This window comes from Prinia subflava, unplaced genomic scaffold (genome assembly GCF_021018805.1).
Source record: "Prinia subflava isolate CZ2003 ecotype Zambia unplaced genomic scaffold, Cam_Psub_1.2 scaffold_98_NEW, whole genome shotgun sequence".
NCBI classification, from domain to species: domain Eukaryota; kingdom Metazoa; phylum Chordata; class Aves; order Passeriformes; family Cisticolidae; genus Prinia; species Prinia subflava.
The window spans coordinates 46,671-64,621 of NW_026961105.1; the positions used below are offsets into that span (position 1 = coordinate 46,671).

Sequence of the window (17,951 nt, forward strand, 5' to 3'; positions counted from 1 at the left end):
AAGTCTGCTGAGCTGCCTCAGGTGCATTGGACTGATCCTGTTTGATCCTGAAACCTTGTGCATCCTGTGCCACCCTAGTGCCACCCATCACAGAAGCCTCTTCGAGATCTGATTAACATGGACACGGACTGGCATCCTCTCCTTTCCTATATGGCCTCCATAGAGACTTTGGATCCTGTGGAGCTGCTGGACAAGGACTGACTGAAGCAGTGTGATGCTGTGAGAGCCAGCGGACTGTTAATCATGGACTCAGAGGAATTGTTTGCTACGGCTCAGTTTTATGTATGGTAGCCATTGTGACCTCTGTGGGGAAAGTGCACGTTGTTTGGGGGTTGTGGTTTTGGGACAGAACTTTTGGGGTTCAGAATTTTCAATTGAGTGGTTAAATCTTTCTTGGAATGCTCCTGCCTTTTGCACCGTATATTCCCTTGTATCTTATAAAAATTTAAAAATATGAGGGTGTTGGTTGAATTATGTTAGACTATGCTCGAGATATTTTGAGCAAGTTATTGCAAGGGGTTCAGGGTGAAACCCTGGGTAGCAAAGGCAGAATCAGACCAACATGTAGCCCTCACACCGTCACCTAAATGAAGGTCGGTGAACTTTATACAGGTTTTTTTTTCTTTCTTTTTTCCTGTCATAGAATTGTTCATTTTTCTTTTTTTGTTTTCTTTTTAATATACTTAAAAGGGTGAGATGTTGCCATGAATTTTCCTGGTTTGCTAAGCGTTCATATTAAAGGAGAAACGTGCAGTTTCTCACGCTGGTGAATTGTAAACACAGGACCATGTTTTGTAAATATTGGCAATGTTATGAATACTTTCTCCAAGACAAGGGGAGGTTGAATGACAGCCTCCTGGACCAATGTGACAGGAGAGGTGGCGATACCCTTCTCCAATCCATGGTCACCTTGCCACAGATATATAATGGAAAAATAAACTAAGGGCAGGGTCTTCTGCCCTGCTGCTGTTGATGCACCCAGATCTGTGTCCCCAGTCTGTGTTCCTGGTTGGGCCTCCACGGTGATACTGCCATGCACATGATTGTGGGGGAGCACATGGGGCAGAGGCCGTAGCAAGGGATGGCACTGAGGATGCTGGGGAGGTCCCGGACACATCAAATTCAGGGCACTGCAAGCAGGGCTGAAGCTCAGGCTGCAGTGCTGCAGGAGTCTCATGGATTGTGAAGGCCAAGGAGGAAGGCAAAGAGGTTCTAGCTCGAGGGCTAGGCATACAGGAGAGTCACTGGGTGACAAACTAATGACTGGAGGGCTGGGAAGAGATGAGGCACTTCCAGTCAGCAGGAACATTAAATATGCAAAAGAATGCCTCAGAGTGACATGATCGGACTCCTTGTGATCCCTTCTGCTCAGGTTCATGTCTTCTTATCCACTCTGAAAATTCTTTGCCCCAGGAATCTCACATACCAGCACTCAGAAAAATTAACTGTCAGGGAATAGGAATGACGTAAGCCAGGAAATGCAAAGTCATTGTAGAGGGGAAAAAACAACTCATGCCATGCCATTCCCAGAGATCTTTCCGTTCATTTGGGATCATGCAGGAATATTGTCACCTGTGCAGCATGGACTGTGGGCCCTGAGGCACTGTGGGGCCAGCATAAAAGGCAGCCACACTGGTGGCTCTCTCAACCATTTCTGTCACCTCCTTCTCCTTGGGAACCAGGTGAGTTGCAAGTCCCTTTCTCCTCCACACTCTCTGGGACGGCATTGATCTTTCCAGCCCTTGTTCCTGCTCCTTGTTCTTGTGGGAGTGTTCTGCACTGGTGGTGGTGTGGGCACAGGGGAGACCGTGTGCTGTGGCCAGAGGCTGAGGTTGGGCTGAGGTGCTGATTTGGATGCAGCTTAGGCAGGAGCACGGCTGGGCCTGGCTGAGCTCAGAGGGGCCGTGCTGAGCTAAGGCAAAGGCTCCGCAGTTTGGGGCTGCAGAGCCTGGAGCTGTGCAGGCAGCAAGGCCTTGTCTTGCTGGGAGGGCCTTGTCTTGCTGGGAGTGCCTTGCGGGCTGTGTCTGAGGTGTGCGTGTGCTCTGCTTCCTCCCTGCCCTCTGTGCCAGGTGCAGCGCCAGGCCCCAGCCATGTCCTGCGCGGAGAAGTGCCAGCAGTGCCGGCCCTGCGAGCCTTGCTGCCAGTCCTGCGGCCCCTGCCCGCTGGCCAGCAGCTGCAATGAGTGCTGTGTCAGGCAGTGCCAGAGCTCCCACGTCGTCATCGAGCCGCCTGCTGTGCTGGTGACCTTCCCCGGCCCCATCCTCAGCTCCTCCCCACAGAACACTGCCGTGGGATCCTCCACCTCTGCTGCTGTTGGCAACATCCTCAGCTGTGAGGGAGTGCCCATCAGCTCTGGGGGCTTTGACATCTCCTGCATCACCAACTGCTATGGTGGCAGCAGTTGTTGTCGTCCGTGCTAAAGATGCTGTGGCCAACATCCTCCGGCAAGATCCTCCAAGACCTCAGAACATGGTGCTGGAATGAAGTCAGAACTGGAAGACAGTGGATTTAGAGCTTTGGACTGCTGTTTCCTTCTTCTCCTGCTCTCTTTATTCTCTTCCCTTCCTTTCCTGTCACCCACCACTCATTGCCAGGTCCTTGTGGGACCTGTTGGCCTTTATTCCTCTGCAGGCCAAGAGACACACACTCCAGCTGCATCTTCGTGGCTGCCCTCTGGTGCTCCCTGTGATCATCCTCCTTTTCTTCTCTTGACTCAATAAAGTTCCTTTTGCATTCCGACCTGGGCTTCTATGTTCTCCTTCTTTCTGGCACAACTCTTCGAGTTTGCTCATTGGAAAAAGGCCAGAGAAAGCAGAGGGTTTCAATCCCCGCAACATTCTTTTGTGCTATTTATGTTGTTCCCTTTCCATTGGAGCTGAGAGAGATGTCCTTCTGTCTGAGTGTGGTGACACATTGCAATAACATGCCCAGAATATTTCTGGAAGCCTCAAACCTGGAAGCTTGCAAGAGCAGGTTGGACAGAGGTTTGAGAAAGCTCCGTCAGTGCGTTGCATTAGCGCCCATCTGTTGAGGGCAGATGGAGTGGAAAGAAATGGTCTTCAAGTTGCCTTCCAGCCCAACCCATTTCCAATGAAATCTGCTTTCACAGAGGCATCAGCAGTGTGACAAATGAGCTCAGTGTTCAGCAGGGCTGAATCCCCCTTGGACTCAGTTGGGGCTGACTCAGTCAGATGTGCCAGGAGGCACTCTACCCTTCTCACAGAGCCCATTCCTGCAGCTATATTTACAAAGTTGGCCTTTGTGAGCAACCACAACACGAGAGGAAGCCCTTCTTCCTGGGAAGTGGCCAGCCACCACTTCCTGAGGGAAGTAGGCCATGAATTCTTTTCTTTTCCAGTGTACTTGTGCATGCATAAACTTGCGCTCTTTGTTTAGCACGGTGCCTTCTATCAGGATTGAAGCTCTTCTCTGTCTGATTTTATCTTGTCTTCCCATCAGAGAAAGGGGAATGATAGAACAGCTTGCTGGGCACCATTCATCCTGCCAGGGTCCACAGACCACAGCCCAGGTAATCCAGCCCAGGGCAGGAGCGGGAACCAGCTGGAGAAGCAGGCATGGGCTGTTGACCAAAGGGAGATGTATTAGAGGGGAAGCAAGACCACAAGGAATACCTTATGTCCCCAACCCATTCCCAAAATGGACCAGGAAATCAGGCTGCACGTGAAAACTCATGGGATGTCCCAGAGAGATGAGGGAGAGATGGGCAGGTATACAGGAGGAATGAGAGTGATGGCCTGAGTACATGGCCACAAACAAAGCCACAGGAATGACACAGGTTCTTGTCATGTGCCTGCATGGACTGCCAGCAGGCCATGATCCCAGCCTTCTGCCTACTCTGACGTCTTCATATCCTGGAAATACTTGGGCCTCTCATCCTGGCCCTAGAAGAATTCTTCAGATAGGAACGCACAAAGCAGAAACCAGCAAATGGAGGCCACAATTCAGGAAACCAGGACACAGCCCCAGCCATTAGCTGGGATGGTGCGCTTTGTGGCCTGAGCTTGTCATAAAATTATGCCTTCCACAAATCTGCCTCTGGGCCTGAGGCAGGGCAGGAGTGCTATAAAAGGCAGCCCAAGTCTCTGCTCTCTCATCCACTTCTCTCAGCCTCCTTCTCTCAGGAATCAGGTGAGTGGGAAGCCTCTTCTCCTGCTGCTGCTGCATTAAGAGCAGCTCTTTCCTGGCTGGAGGTCTCAGCTGAGAGGGGCTGTGGTAGCACAGGGCTGGGAAGTGGTTCTGCTGAGAGAGGGCAGGGAAGAGCACGTGTTGTGCAGACAGAGAGAGGCTGGCACTTGGCTGAGGTGGCTCCTGGCCTTGGAGCTGGGCAGTGAAGTGTGGGCCAGGAGGTGCCTTGGCTGCAGGGGGTTTGGGTGCAGTGCTGCTTCCTGAGGTGTCCTCACCTTCTGCTTGTCCCTGCCCTCTGTGCCAGGTGCACCTGTGACCCCGAGCCATGTCCTGCTGCAAGCCCTGTGACCCTTGCTGCCAGCCCTGCGGCCCCTGCCCGCTGGCCAGCAGCTGCAATGAGTGCTGTGTCAGGCAGTGCCAGAGCTCCCACGTCGTCATTGAGCCGCCTGCTGTGCTGGTGACCCTGCCCGGCCCCGTCCTCAGCTCCTTCCCACAGAACACTGCCGTGGGATCCTCCACCTCTGCTGCTGTTGGCAACATCCTCAGCTGTGGAGGAGTGCCCATCACCTCCGGGAGCTTTGACATCTCCTGCATCACCAACTGCTATGGCAGCAGATGTTGTCCCCCCTGCTAAATCTGCTGGCAACATCCTTGGCCAAGAACCTCCACAACCTCAGAATGTGGAGCTGCACGGAAGATGAATCTTTGGAAAAATGGCTTTGTGCCCTTCGTTTACAGTTGCTTTCCTCCAATCTCTTCCTTTCTCTTCCTTTCCTGTCACCACCACCCAGTGCCAGCCTAGTGGGACCTGTTGGCCTCTCTCTGTCCCTCTGCAGGCCATGCAAATGGACACCCCCTCTGCACCCCAGCACCTGCTCCTGGTGTCCTCCTTGAGCAGCCTCCTTTCCTTCCTTAGACTCAATAAAGTTGTTCTGCATCCAAACCTGGCCCCCTGCTTTCTCCTTCCTTGTGTGGGAACTCTTCCAGTCAGCTCAGGGCAAAAGGTGGAGGAACTCAAGGGTGGACACTCCGTGGTGCATTTTACCTTGTGCCTTTTCCACTGGAGCTCACAAACACATCCCTGGCTTCCCCAAAAAAGTCCCCATCAGGAGAAGATGATGGCAAAACTCACAGGAGTGGCATGGGAAACAGCAATGCCTGGACAAAGTCAACGACCTCCTCTCTTCCAACTCGTGTCTGAAATTAGACTTCTGCTCAGCTTCCCACCAGACAGGTAGGGCTAAAAGCTTTCACAGGCTCAACTAAGACTTGGGACACATCCAAAGGCATCCTCCCAACGTTCTGGAGGATATTTCTCCTTCTGGCAGTGTTGAATAGGCGCAACTCTCTGATTTTCCAGCCTGCACCTGCCAGACACAGTCAAACGATTTTCTCCATGTGCCTCATTCTCTTTGACAGAATAATTTCCCAGAGTTCCTGGCTGAGGACACAGGCCTGTGTAGAAACAGGACTGCCCCATCCCCACAGAGCCAGCAGAACACTGTAATCTCCAAGCTTCTCCATGAGGCAGGAGCAAGGAGCCTGGGAATGAGCCGAGTGCCCCAAGGCTGCCTGGAGGTGGCATCAAAGGGATGGCCTGGGTTTGGGATTGTCCTGGAGAGATGGGAGTGCCGTGGCCCAGTCCAGGTTGCAGCAGAGAAGCAGCTGGGGGCTGAGTGTGTGTGAGGGGCTGGCACTGGTGGGCAGGGAAGTGCCTGTGGGGCTTGCAATGGCTGGGCTGAGAGGTGAGCTCAGGCCCAGCTGTGGACACACAGCCAGGGGCACTGAGACATTGCCAGCCTGCCCAGCTGTGCCCAGAGATGAGCCCAGACGCACAGAGCCCGGCACACGGGCACAGGCACACGGGCACGGGGCTTGCACACAAGTGCCCTGCCCTGAGCACAGCCATCCCCGTGGAGGCCAGAGGCTCTCAGGGGCTGTTGCCACGAGAGCACAAGCACAGGCATGTGCAGACACTCGCACACACTGGGCCACAGCCACACTGCCATGCACATGATTGTGGGGGAGCACATGGGGCAGAGGCCGTAGCAAGGGATGGCACTGAGGATGCTGGGGAGGTCCCGGACACATCAAATTCAGGGCACTGCAAGCAGGGCTGAAGCTCAGGCTGCAGTGCTGCAGGAGTCTCATGGATTGTGAAGGCCAAGGAGGAAGGCAAAGAGGTTCTAGCTCGAGGGCTAGGCATACAGGAGAGTCACTGGGTGACAAACTAATGACTGGAGGGCTGGGAAGAGATGAGGCACTTCCAGTCAGCAGGAACATTAAATATGCAAAAGAATGCCTCAGAGTGACATGATTGGACTCCTTGTGATCCCTTCTGCTCAGGTTCATGTCTTCTTACCCACTCTGAAAATTCTTTGCCCCAGGAATCTCACATACCAGCACTCAGAAAAATTAACTGTCAGGGAATAGGAATGACGTAAGCCAGGAAATGCAAAGTCATTGTAGAGGGAAAAAACAACTCATGCCATGCCATTCCCAGAGATCTTTCCGTTCATTTGGGATCATGCAGGAATATCGTCACCTGTGCAGCATGGACTATGGGCCCTGAGGCACTGTGGGGTCAGCATAAAAGGCAGCCACACTGGTGGCTCTCTCAACCGTTTCTGTCACCTCCTTCTCCTTGGGAAACAGGTGAGTTGCAAGTCCCTTTCTCCTCCACACTCTCTGGGACGGCCATGATCTTTCCAGCCCTTGTTCCTGCTCCTTGTTCTTCTGGCAGTGTTCTGCACTGGTGGTGGTGTGGGCACAGGGGAGACCGTGTGCTGTGGCCAGAGGCTGAGGTTGGGCTGAGGTGCTGATTTGGATGCAGCTTAGGCAGGAGCACAGCTGGGCCTGGCGGAGCTCAGAGGGGCCGTGCTGAGCTAAGGCAAAGGCTCCCCAGTTTGGGGCTGCAGAGCCTGGAGCTGCGCAGGCAGCAAGGCCTTGTCTTGCTGGGAGTGCCTTGCGGGCTGTGTCTGAGGTGTGCGTGTGCTCTGCTTCCTCCCTGCCCTCTGTGCCAGGTGCAGCGCCAGGCCCCAGCCATGTCCTGCTCGGAGAAGTGCCAGCAGTGCCGGCCCTGCGAGCCTTGCTGCCGGTCCTGCGGCCCCTGCCCGCTGGCCAGCAGCTGCAATGAGTGCTGTGTCAGGCAGTGCCAGAGCTCCCACGTCGTCATCGAGCCGCCTGCTGTGCTGGTGACCTTCCCCGGCCCCATCCTCAGCTCCTCCCCACAGAACACTGCCGTGGGATCCTCCACCTCTGCTGCTGTTGGCAACATCCTCAGCTGTGAGGGAGTGCCCATCAGCTCTGGGGGCTTTGACATCTCTTGCATCACCAACTGCTATGGTGGCAGCAGATGTTGTCGTCCCTGCTAAAGATGCTGTGGCCAACATCCTCCGGCAAGATCCTCCAAGACCTCAGAACATGGTGCTGGGATGAAGTCAGAACTGGAAGACAGTGGATTTAGAGCTTTGGACTGCTGTTTCCTTCTACTCCTGCTCTCTTTATTCTCTTCCCTTCCTTTCCTGTCACCCACCACTCATTGCCAGGTCCTTGTGGGACCTGTTGGCCTTTATTCCTCTGCAGGCCAAGAGACACACACTCCAGCTGCATCTTAGTGGCTGCCCTCTGGTGCTCCCTGTGATCATCCTCCTTTTCTTCTCTTGACTCAATAAAGTTCCTTTTGCATTCCGACCTGGGCTTCTATGTTCTCCTTCTTTCTGGCACAACTCTTCGAGTTTGCTCATTGGAAAAAGGCCAGAGAAAGCAGAGGGTTTCAATCCCCGCAACATTCTTTTGTGCTATTTATGTTGTTCCCTTTCCATTGGAGCTGAGAGAGATGTCCTTCTGTCTGAGTGTGGTGACACATTGCAATAACATGCCCAGAATATTTCTGGAAGCCTCAAACCTGGAAGCTTGCAAGAGCAGGTTGGACAGAGGTTTGAGAAAGCTCCGTCAGTGCGTTGCATTAGCGCCCATCTGTTGAGGGCAGATGGAGTGGAAAGAAATGGTCTTCAAGTTGCCTTCCAGCCCAACCCATTTCCAATGAAATCTGCTTTCACAGAGGCATCAGCAGTGTGACAAATGAGCTCAGTGTTCAGCAGGGCTGAATCCCCCTTGGACTCAGTTGGGGCTGACTCAGTCAGATGTGCCAGGAGGCACTCTACCCTTCTCACAGAGCCCATTCCTGCAGCTGTATTTACAAAGTTGGCCTTTGTGAGCAACCACAACACGAGAGGAAGCCCTTCTTCCTGGGAAGTGGCCAGCCACCACTTCCTCAGGGAAGTAGGCCATGAATTCTTTTCTTTTCCAGTGTACTTGTGCATGCATAAACTTGCGCTCTTTGTTTAGCACGGTGCCTTCTATCAGGATTGAAGCTCTTCTCTGTCTGATTTTATCTTGTCTTCCCATCAGAGAAAGGGGAATGATAGAACAGCTTGCTGGGCACCATTCATCCTGCCAGGGTCCACAGACCACAGCCCAGGTAATCCAGCCCAGGGCAGGAGCAGGAACCAGCTGGAGAAGCAGGCATGGGCTGTTGACCAAAGGGAGATGTATTAGAGGGGAAGCAAGACCACAAGGAATACCTTATGTCCCCAACCCATTCCCAAAATGGACCAGGAAATCAGGCTGCACGTGAAAACTCATGGGATGTCCCAGAGAGATGAGGGAGAGATGGGCAGGTATACAGGAGGAATGAGAGTGATGGCCTGAGTACATGACCACAAACAAAGCCACAGGAATGACACAGGTTCATGTCATGTGCCTGCATGGACTGCCAGCAGGCCATGATCCCAGCCTTCTGCCTACTCTGACATCTTCATATCCTGGAAATTCTTGGGCCTCTCATCCTGGCTGTAGAAGAACACCTCAGACAGGAATGCACAAGGCAGAAGCCAGGAAATAGAGGCCACAATTCAGGAAACCAGGACACAGCCCCTACCATTAGCTGGGATGGTGCACTTTGTGGCATGAGCTGGTCACAAAATTATGACTTCCACAAAGCTGCCTCTGGACCTGAGGCAGGGCAGGAGTGCTATAAAAGGCAGCCCAAGTCTCTACTCCCTCATCTGCTTCTCTCACCTCCTCCTCCTCAGGAATCAGGTGAGTGGGAAGGCTCTTCTCCTGCTGCTGCTGCTTCAAGAGCAGCTCTTTCCTGGCTGGAGGTCTCAGCTGAGAGGGGCTGTCATAGCACAGGGCTGGGGGCTGCTTCTGCTGGGAGAGGGCAGGGGAGAGAAGGTGTTGTGCAGACAGAGAGAAGCTGGCACTTGGCTGAGGTGGCTCCTGGCCTTGGAACTGGGCAGTGCAATGTAGGCCAGGAGGTGCCTTGGCTGCAGGGGGTTTGGGTGCAGTGCTGCTTCTTTATATGTTCTCACCTTCTGCTTGTCCCTGCCCTCTGTGCCAGGTGCACCTGTGACCCCGAGCCATGTCCTGCTGCCGTCCCTGTGACCCTTGCTGCCAGCCCTGCGGCCCCTGCCCGCTGGCCAGCAGCTGCAATGAGTGCTGTGTCAGGCAGTGCCAGAGCTCCCACGTCGTCATTGAGCCGCCTGCTGTGCTGGTGACCCTGCCCGGCCCCGTCCTCAGCTCCTTCCCACAGAACACTGCCGTGGGATCCTCCACCTCTGCTGCTGTTGGCAACATCCTCAGCTGTGGAGGAGTGCCCATCAGCTCTGGGGGCTTTGACATCTCCTGTATCACCAACTGCTATGGCAGCAGATGTTGTCCCCCCTGCTAAATCTGCTGGCAACATCCTTGGCCAAGAACCTCCACAACCTCAGAATGTGGAGCTGCACGGAAGATGAATCTTTGGAAAAATGGCTTTGTGCCCTTCGTTTACAGTTGCTGTCCTCGAATCTCTTCCTTTCTCTTCCTTTCCTGTCACCACCACCCAGTGCCAGCCTAGTGGGACCTGTTGGCCTCTCTCTGTCCCTCTGCAGGCCAGGCAAATGGACACCCCCTCTGCACCCCAGCACCTGCTCCTGGTGTCCTCCTTGAGCAGCCTCCTTTCCTTCCTTAGACTCAATAAAGTTATTCTGCATCCAAATCTGGCCCCCTGCTTTCTCCTTCCTTGTGTGGGAACTCTTCCAGTCAGCTCAGGGCAAAAGGTGGAGGAACTCAAGGGTGGACACTCCGTGGTGCATTTTACCTTGTGCCTTTTCCATTGGAGCTCACAAACACATCCCTGGCTTCCCCAAAAAAGTCCCCATCAGGAGAAGATGATGGCAAAAACTCACAGGAGTGGCATGGGAAACAGCAATGCCTGGACAAAGTCAACGACCTCCTCTCTTCCGACTCGTGTCTGAAATTAGACTTCTCCTCAGCTTCCCACCAGACAGGCAGGGCTAAAAGCTTTCACAGGCTCAACTAAGACTTGGGACACATCCAAAGGCATCCTCCCAACGTTCTGGAGGATATTTCCCCTTCTGGCAGTGTTGAATAGGCGCAACTCTCTGATTTTCCAGCCTGCACCTGCCAGACACAGTCAAACGATTTTCTCCATGTGCCTCATTCTCTTTGACAGAATAATTTCCCAGAGTTCCTGGCTGAGGACACAGGCCTGTGTAGAAACAGGACTGCCTCATCCCCACAGAGCCAGCAGAACACTGTAATCTCCAAGCTTCTCCATGAGGCAGGAGCAAGGAGCCTGGGAATGAGCCGAGTACCCCAAGGCTGCCTGGAGGTGGCATCAAAGGGATGGCCTGGGTTTGGGATTGTCCTGGAGAGATGGGAGTGCCGTGGCCCAGTCCAGGTTGCAGCAGAGAAGCAGCTGGGGGCTGAGTGTGTGTGAGGGGCTGGCACTGGTGGGCAGGGAAGTGCCTGTGGGGCTTGCAATGGCTGGGCTGAGAGGTGAGCTCAGGCCCAGCTGTGGACACACAGCCAGGGGCACTGAGACATTGCCAGCCTGCCCAGCTGTGCCCAGAGATGAGCCCAGATGCACAGAGCCCGGCACACGGGCACAGGCACACGGGCACGGGGCTTGCACACAAGTGCCCTGCCCTGAGCACAGCCATCCCCGTGGAGGCCAGAGGCTCTCAGGGGCTGTTGCCACGAGAGCACAAGCACAGGCATGTGCAGACACTCGCACACACTGGGCCACAGCCACACTGCCATGCACATGATTGTGGGGGAGCACATGGGGCAGAGGCCGTAGCAAGGGATGGCACTGAGGATGCTGGGGAGGTCCCGGACACATCAAATTCAGGGCACTGCAAGCAGGGCTGAAGCTCAGGCTGCAGTGCTGCAGGAGTCTCATGGATTGTGAAGGCCAAGGAGGAAGGCAAAGAGGTTCTAGCTCGAGGGCTAGGCATACAGGAGAGTCACTGGGTGACAAACTAATGACTGGAGGGCTGGGAAGAGATGAGGCACTTCCAGTCAGCAGGAACATTAAATATGCAAAAGAATGCCTCAGAGTGACATGATCGGACTCCTTGTGATCCCTTCTGCTCAGGTTCAAGTCTTCTTACCCACTCTGAAAATTCTTTGCCCCAGGAATCTCACATACCAGCACTCAGAAAAATTAACTGTCAGGGAATAGGAATGACGTAAGCCAGGAAATGCAAAGTCATTGTAGAGGGAAAAAACAACTCATGCCATGCCATTCCCAGAGATTTTTCCGTTCATTTGGGATCATGCAGGAATATCGTCACCTGTGCAGCATGGACTGTGGGCCCTGAGGCACTGTGGGGCCAGCATAAAAGGCAGCCACACTGGTGGCTCTCTCAACCGTTTCTGTCACCTCCTTCTCCTTGGGAACCAGGTGAGTTGCAAGTCCCTTTCTCCTCCACACTCTCTGGGACAGCATTGATCTTTCCAGCCCTTGTTCCTGCTCCTTGTTCTTGTGGGAGTGTTCTGCACTGGTGGTGGTGTGGGCACAGGGGAGACCGTGTGCTGTGGCCAGAGGCTGAGGTTGGGCTGAGGTGCTGATTTGGATGCAGCTTAGGCAGGAGCACAGCTGGGCCTGGCTGAGCTCAGAGGGGCCGTGCTGAGCTAAGGCAAAGGCTCCCCAGTTTGGGGCTGCAGAGCCTGGAGCTGCGCAGGCAGCAAGGCCTTGTCTTGCTGGGGGTGCCTTGCGGGCTGTGTCTGAGGTGTGCGTGTGCTCTGCTTCCTCCCTGCCCTCTGTGCCAGGTGCAGCGCCAGGCCCCAGCCATGTCCTGCTCGGAGAAGTGCCAGCAGTGCCGGCCCTGTGACCCTTGCTGCCAGTCCTGCGGCCCCTGCCCACTGGCCAGCAGCTGCAATGAGTGCTGTGTCAGGCAGTGCCAGAGCTCCCACGTCATCATTGAGCCGCCTGCTGTGCTGGTGACCCTGCCCGGCCCCATCCTCAGCTCCTCCCCACAGAACACTGCCGTGGGATCCTCCACCTCTGCTGCTGTTGGCAACATCCTCAGCTGTGAGGGAGTGCCCATCAGCTCTGGGGGCTTTGACATCTCCTGCATCACCAACTGCTATGGCAGCAGGTGTTGTCCCCCCTGCTAAATCTGCTGGCAACATCCTCGGGGAAGAACCTCCAAGATCTCAGGTTATGCTGCTGGAATGAAGATTAAGTTTTTGAAACTTTATTCTTATGTCGTTAGGTTACTGTTGCCTTCTTCCACTCTCTTGCCTTTCTCTTCCCTTCCTCTTCTGCCAGCACCACCCAGTTCCAGCCTAGTGGGACCTGTTTGCCTCCCTCTGTCCCTCTGCAGGCCAAGCAGGCAGATACCCTTAATTCATCATAGTGGCTGCCCCTGGTGCCCCGTGAGATTCTGCTTTTTCATTCTTAGACTCAATAAATTGTTTTTGCATCTAAACCTGTCCTTCTCTTTTGTTGTTCTTTCTGTGGGAACTCTTTCATTGAGCTCAGGGCAAAAGTTGGAGTAAGCCAAGGGTGGCCACTCCCCAGTGGATTTTTCTCTATGTCCTTTCCATTGGACCTGACAGGCGCATCACTGGCTACTCCACAGAAATGACCATCAGGTAAATGATGGCAGGGAATGGAAAACAGCAAGGCCTGGGATAGCCCACAACCTTTTCTGTTCCAACACTGCCGTCACATTTAATATTTGTCCCAGCTTCTGTTCAGACAGAAAGCACTGAAGAGTTTCAGCAGTTAGGATTGGTATCAGCCACACGAAAGAGCTGTTTTGGAGCAACATTTCTGTGGGGTCCTTTGCTGGTTCATCCAGGGACCACCAAACTTCCTCCAATGTCCCAAAATGCAACCAAATCAGGATTTTTTAACCGTGCTCCCTACCCTTTTCCAAATACTAGACCAAAATATTACTATACTGATACAAATACAAACACAGAACTATTATCAATTGATCAAACCAAGTCAAATATCAAATTCAAGAATACCACATAACCCGTGCCCAGCATCACAAGGTCACATATCTTATATAGGCAGGATTGTTAAAATAGGCCTTATTTTCAAATGGCATCTTACTTGCTTTCTAGACTAGTACATGGGGCTGTGGTCCTCTCCATGAAAGTCCCAGTGCTTGTCAGAGATCTCTGAGATCCACATGAGAATAGGTGCAGTATCCTGTCTGGGTAGCCAAAAATGATTCTGAAGTCAGACAGACAGACAATCTATAACACAGTTTTGAGTATTAGAAAGCAGGAAATCATTATTGCAGTGTGGGGTACTCGGGGCATCCTTCCTCTAATTCAGTGAACTGACCATCAGGTAAAGATTGTTTAGTGATAGTTTGGGAAGGAAGTGGTTTTTTTGAGAAAGCTATAGCAAACCAAATCAGACTCTAGGTTTGAATATTGACATTTGGCATAACCATTAGAAAGATGACATGTCTCTGGGAACACACAGGGCTAAAATCAGAGGAATTCCAGGAATTGCTCTCTTTCTTCTGTCCTTGTAGAGAGGTAATACGAGTGGCGGCCTAGCCCCATTCATCCACAGGGCCCCTCCACAAGCTGGCACGGCCTGGCCTGGTTCTGCCTCTGCTGTAGCCCTGGCAGGGCCGAGCAGGGCCCCGGGCCCCAGCAGCTGCTGGCACCGCCAGCCTGGGCCAAGGGAGGTATCCACCACCCTCGATGGCAGCAAGGGGTGAGGGAGCTGTCCATCAGCATGTCCTGGCCGCTGAGATGCTGGGTGCTGAGATTCCTGACCGCCCGGGCCGCTCCAATCTCTCTGCTTGAGCTCTTCCCCCAATCCCCACGGCTTTGAAATCCAACACCGTGAGCCCAGTCCAAGAAGGAGAGACCTGGGAGAGATGTTCACTCTTTCACTGCAAAAATGAGAGCTAAGGACCCTTTCCCCAAGGGAGAGGAAAACAGACATGAAGAAACACAGCATGAAACTGAAGCCAGTGAAGAGAGAAAGATAGTAAAGATCCTAAGTAACAGGAGATAGAGAAGATGGCTTGGTTTTAGGCTGAAAGTCTTTTATGAGCAAAAGCATTAGACTCTAATATACTAGAATATCCCTTTCAATACTGGAAAATGCGCATTAGGGATATGATAGGATTAATCAGAATGCAGGTTGGAGCACAGCCATCCCCGTGGAGGCCAGAGGCTCTCAGGGGCTGTTGCCACAAGAGCACAAGCACAGGCATGTGCAGACACTCGCACACACTGGGCCAAGGCCACACTGCCACGCACATGATTGTGGGGGAGCACATGGGGAAGAGGACATAAGAAGGGATGGCACTGAGGGGATGCTGGGGAGCTCCTGGCCACAGAAAATTTTGAGAACACAAAAGCCAGACTGAAGCTCAGGCTGCAGTGCTGCAAGAGTCTCATGGATTTTGCAGGATGAAGAGAAGGGCAAAGAGGTTTCATTAAGAAGACAATGAGTGCTGTGTCAGGCAGTGCCAGAGCTCCCACGTTGTCATTGAGCTGCCTGCTGTTCTGGTGACCCTGCCCGGCCCCATCCTCAGCTCCTCCCCACAGAACACTGCCGTGGGATCCTCCACCTCTGCTGCTGTTGGCAACATCCTCAGCTGTGAGGGAGTGCCCATCACCTCTGAGGGCTTTGACATCTCCTGCATCACCAACTGCTATGGTGGCAGCAGATGTTGTCGTCCCTGCTAAAGATGCTGTGGCCAACATCCTCCGGCAAGATCCTCCAAGACCTCAGAACATGGTGCTGGAATGAAGTCAGAACTGGAAGACAGTGGATTTAGAGCTTTGGACTGCTGTTTCCTTCTTCTCCTGCTCTCTTTATTCTCTTCCCTTCCTTTCCTGTCACCCACCACTCATTGCCAGGTCCTTGTGGGACCTGTTGGCCTTTATTCCTCTGCAGGCCAAGAGACACACACTCCAGCTGCATCTTCGTGGCTGCCCTCTGGTGCTCCCTGTGATCATCCTCCTTTTCTTCTCTTGACTCAATAAAGTTCCTTTTGCATTCCGACCTGGGCTTCTATGTTCTCCTTCTTTCTGGCACAACTCTTCGAGTTTGCTCATTGGAAAAAGGCCAGAGAAAGCAGAGGGTTTCAATCCCCGCAACATTCTTTTGTGCTATTTATGTTGTTCCCTTTCCATTGGAGCTGAGAGAGATGTCCTTCTGTCTGAGTGTGGTGACACATTGCAATAACATGCCCAGAATATTTCTGGAAGCCTCAAACCTGGAAGCTTGCAAGAGCAGGTTGGACAGAGGTTTGAGAAAGCTCCGTCAGTGCGTTGCATTAGCGCCCATCTGTTGAGGGCAGATGGAGTGGAAAGAAATGGTCTTCAAGTTGCCTTCCAGCCCAACCCATTTCCAATGAAATCTGCTTTCACAGAGGCATCAGCAGTGTGACAAATGAGCTCAGTGTTCAGCAGGGCTGAATCCCCCTTGGACTCAGTTGGGGCTGACTCAGTCAGATGTGCCAGGAGGCACTCTACCCTTCTCACAGAGCCCATTCCTGCAGCTATATTTACAAAGTTGGCCTTTGTGAGCAACCACAACACGAGAGGAAGCCCTTCTTCCTGGGAAGTGGCCAGCCACAACTTCCTGACGGAAGAAGGCCATGAATTCTTTTCTTTCCCAATGTACCTGTGCATGCATAACCTTGCGCGTCTACTTTAGCACACTGTCTTCTATAAGGTTCAAGCTGTTCTCTGTTTCATTTGATCTTGTTTTCCAACCAGAGAAAGGGGATTGATAGAGCAACTTCCTGGGCACCATCCATGCAGCCACCCAAGGTCCACAGAGCACAGCTCACGTAATCCAGCCCAGGGCAAGAGCAGGAACCAGCTGGAGAAGCAGGCATGGGCTGTTGACCAAAGGGAGATGTATTAGAGGGAAAGCAAGACCACAAGGAACATCTTATGTCCCCAACCCATTCTCAAAATGGTCCAGGAAATCAGGCTGCATGTGAAAACTCATGGGATGTCCCAGAGAGATGAGGGAGAGATGGGCAGGTATACAGGAGGAATGAGAGTGATGGCCTGAGTACATGACCACAAACAAAGCCACAGGAATGACACAGGTTCATGTCATGTGCCTGCATGGACTGCCAGCAGGCCATGATCCCAGCCTTCTGCCTACTCTGACATCTTCATATCCTGGAAATTCTTGGGCCTCTCATCCTGGCTGTAGAAGAACACCTCAGACAGGAATGCACAAGGCAGAAGCCAGGAAATAGAGGCCACAATTCAGGAAACCAGGACACAGCCCCTACCATTAGCTGGGATGGTGCACTTTGTGGCATGAGCTGGTCACAAAATTATGACTTCCACAAAGCTGCCTCTGGACCTGAGGCAGGGCAGGAGTGCTATAAAAGGCAGCCCAAGTCTCTACTCCCTCATCTGCTTCTCTCACCTCCTCCTCCTCAGGAATCAGGTGAGTGGGAAGGCTCTTCTCCTGCTGCTGCTGCTTCAAGAGCAGCTCTTTCCTGGCTGGAGGTCTCAGCTGAGAGGGGCTGTCATAGCACAGGGCTGGGGGCTGCTTCTGCTGGGAGAGGGCAGGGGAGAGCAGGTGTTGTGCAGACAGAGAGAAGCTGGCACTTGGCTGAGGTGGCTCCTGGCCTTGGAGCTGGGCAGTGCAATGTAGGCCAGGAGGTGCCTTGGCTGCAGGGGGTTTGGGTGCAGTGCTGCTTCTTTATATGTTCTCACCTTCTGCTTGTCCCTGCCCTCTGTGCCAGGTGCACCTGTGACCCCGAGCCATGTCCTGCTGCAAGCCCTGTGACCCTTGCTGCCAGCCCTGCGGCCCCTGCCCGCTGGCCAGCAGCTGCAATGAGTGCTGTGTCAGGCAGTGCCAGAGCTCCCACGTCATCATTGAGCCGCCTGCTGTGCTGGTGACCCTGCCCGGCCCCGTCCTCAGCTCCTTCCCACAGAACACTGCCGTGGGATCCTCCACCTCTGCTGCTGTTGGCAACATCCTCAGCTGTGGAGGAGTGCCCATCAGCTCTGGGGGCTTTGACATCTCCTGCATCACCAACTGCTATGGCAGCAGGTGTTGTCCCCCCTGCTAAATCTGCTGGCAACATCCTTGGCCAAGAACCTCAACAACCTCAGAATGTGGAGCTGCAATGAAGACGAATCTTTGGAACAATGGTTTTGTGCCCTTGGTTTACAGTTGCTGTCCTCCAGTCTCTTCCGTTCTCTTCCTTTCCTGTCACCACCACCCAGTGCCAGCCTAGTGGGACCTGTTGGCCTCTCTCCATCCCTTTGCTGGCCAGGCAAATGGACACCCCCTCTGCACCCCAGCACCTGCTCCTGGTGTCCTCTTTGAGCCACCTCCTTTCCTTCCTTAGACTCAATAAAGTTGTTTTGCATCCAAATCTGGCCCTCTGCTTTCTCCTTCCTTGTGTGGGTACTCTTCCAGTCAGCTCAGGGCAAAAGGTGGAGGAACTCAAGGGTGGACACTCCGTGGTGCATTTTACCTT

General features: G+C 53.4%; 4 protein-coding genes and 1 pseudogene across 4 annotated transcripts; all 5 read left to right on the forward strand.

Annotated features, from left to right (window-relative positions):
• The first annotated feature begins 2,016 nt into the window (after window positions 1-2,016).
• On the forward strand, window positions 2,017-2,420 carry LOC134546492 (feather keratin Cos2-2-like). Its single transcript, XM_063389297.1, has one exon. It carries the CDS (start codon window positions 2,091-2,093, stop codon window positions 2,418-2,420), a length of 330 nt encoding a protein of 109 aa, XP_063245367.1. The 5' UTR covers window positions 2,017-2,090.
• A 1,237-nt stretch (window positions 2,421-3,657) lies between these two features.
• On the forward strand, window positions 3,658-4,780 carry LOC134546488 (feather keratin Cos2-2-like; annotated as a pseudogene).
• A 2,410-nt stretch (window positions 4,781-7,190) lies between these two features.
• Window positions 7,191-7,520, forward strand: LOC134546499 (feather keratin Cos2-2-like). Its single transcript, XM_063389302.1, has one exon. It carries the CDS (start codon window positions 7,191-7,193, stop codon window positions 7,518-7,520), a length of 330 nt encoding a protein of 109 aa, XP_063245372.1.
• Window positions 7,521-12,291: 4,771 nt separating this feature from the next.
• On the forward strand, window positions 12,292-12,618 carry LOC134546485 (feather keratin Cos2-2-like). The gene has a single exon (XM_063389291.1). It carries the CDS (start codon window positions 12,292-12,294, stop codon window positions 12,616-12,618), a length of 327 nt encoding a protein of 108 aa, XP_063245361.1.
• A 4,610-nt stretch (window positions 12,619-17,228) lies between these two features.
• LOC134546509 (feather keratin Cos2-2-like) lies at window positions 17,229-17,537 on the forward strand. Its single transcript, XM_063389309.1, has one exon. The coding sequence runs from the start codon at window positions 17,229-17,231 to the stop codon at window positions 17,535-17,537; it is 309 nt and encodes a 102-aa protein (XP_063245379.1).
• The last annotated feature ends 414 nt before the right edge of the window (window positions 17,538-17,951 follow it).

What these genes read in the sequence shown, in the direction of transcription:
- LOC134546492 (XM_063389297.1), top strand. Translation starts at nt 2,091, where the DNA reads ATGTCCTGCGCGGAGAAGTGCCAGCAGTGCCGGCCCTGCGAGCCTTGC.
- LOC134546485 (XM_063389291.1), top strand. Translation starts at nt 12,292, where the DNA reads ATGTCCTGCTCGGAGAAGTGCCAGCAGTGCCGGCCCTGTGACCCTTGC.
- LOC134546509 (XM_063389309.1), top strand. Translation starts at nt 17,229, where the DNA reads ATGTCCTGCTGCAAGCCCTGTGACCCTTGCTGCCAGCCCTGCGGCCCC.
- LOC134546499 (XM_063389302.1), top strand. Translation starts at nt 7,191, where the DNA reads ATGTCCTGCTCGGAGAAGTGCCAGCAGTGCCGGCCCTGCGAGCCTTGC.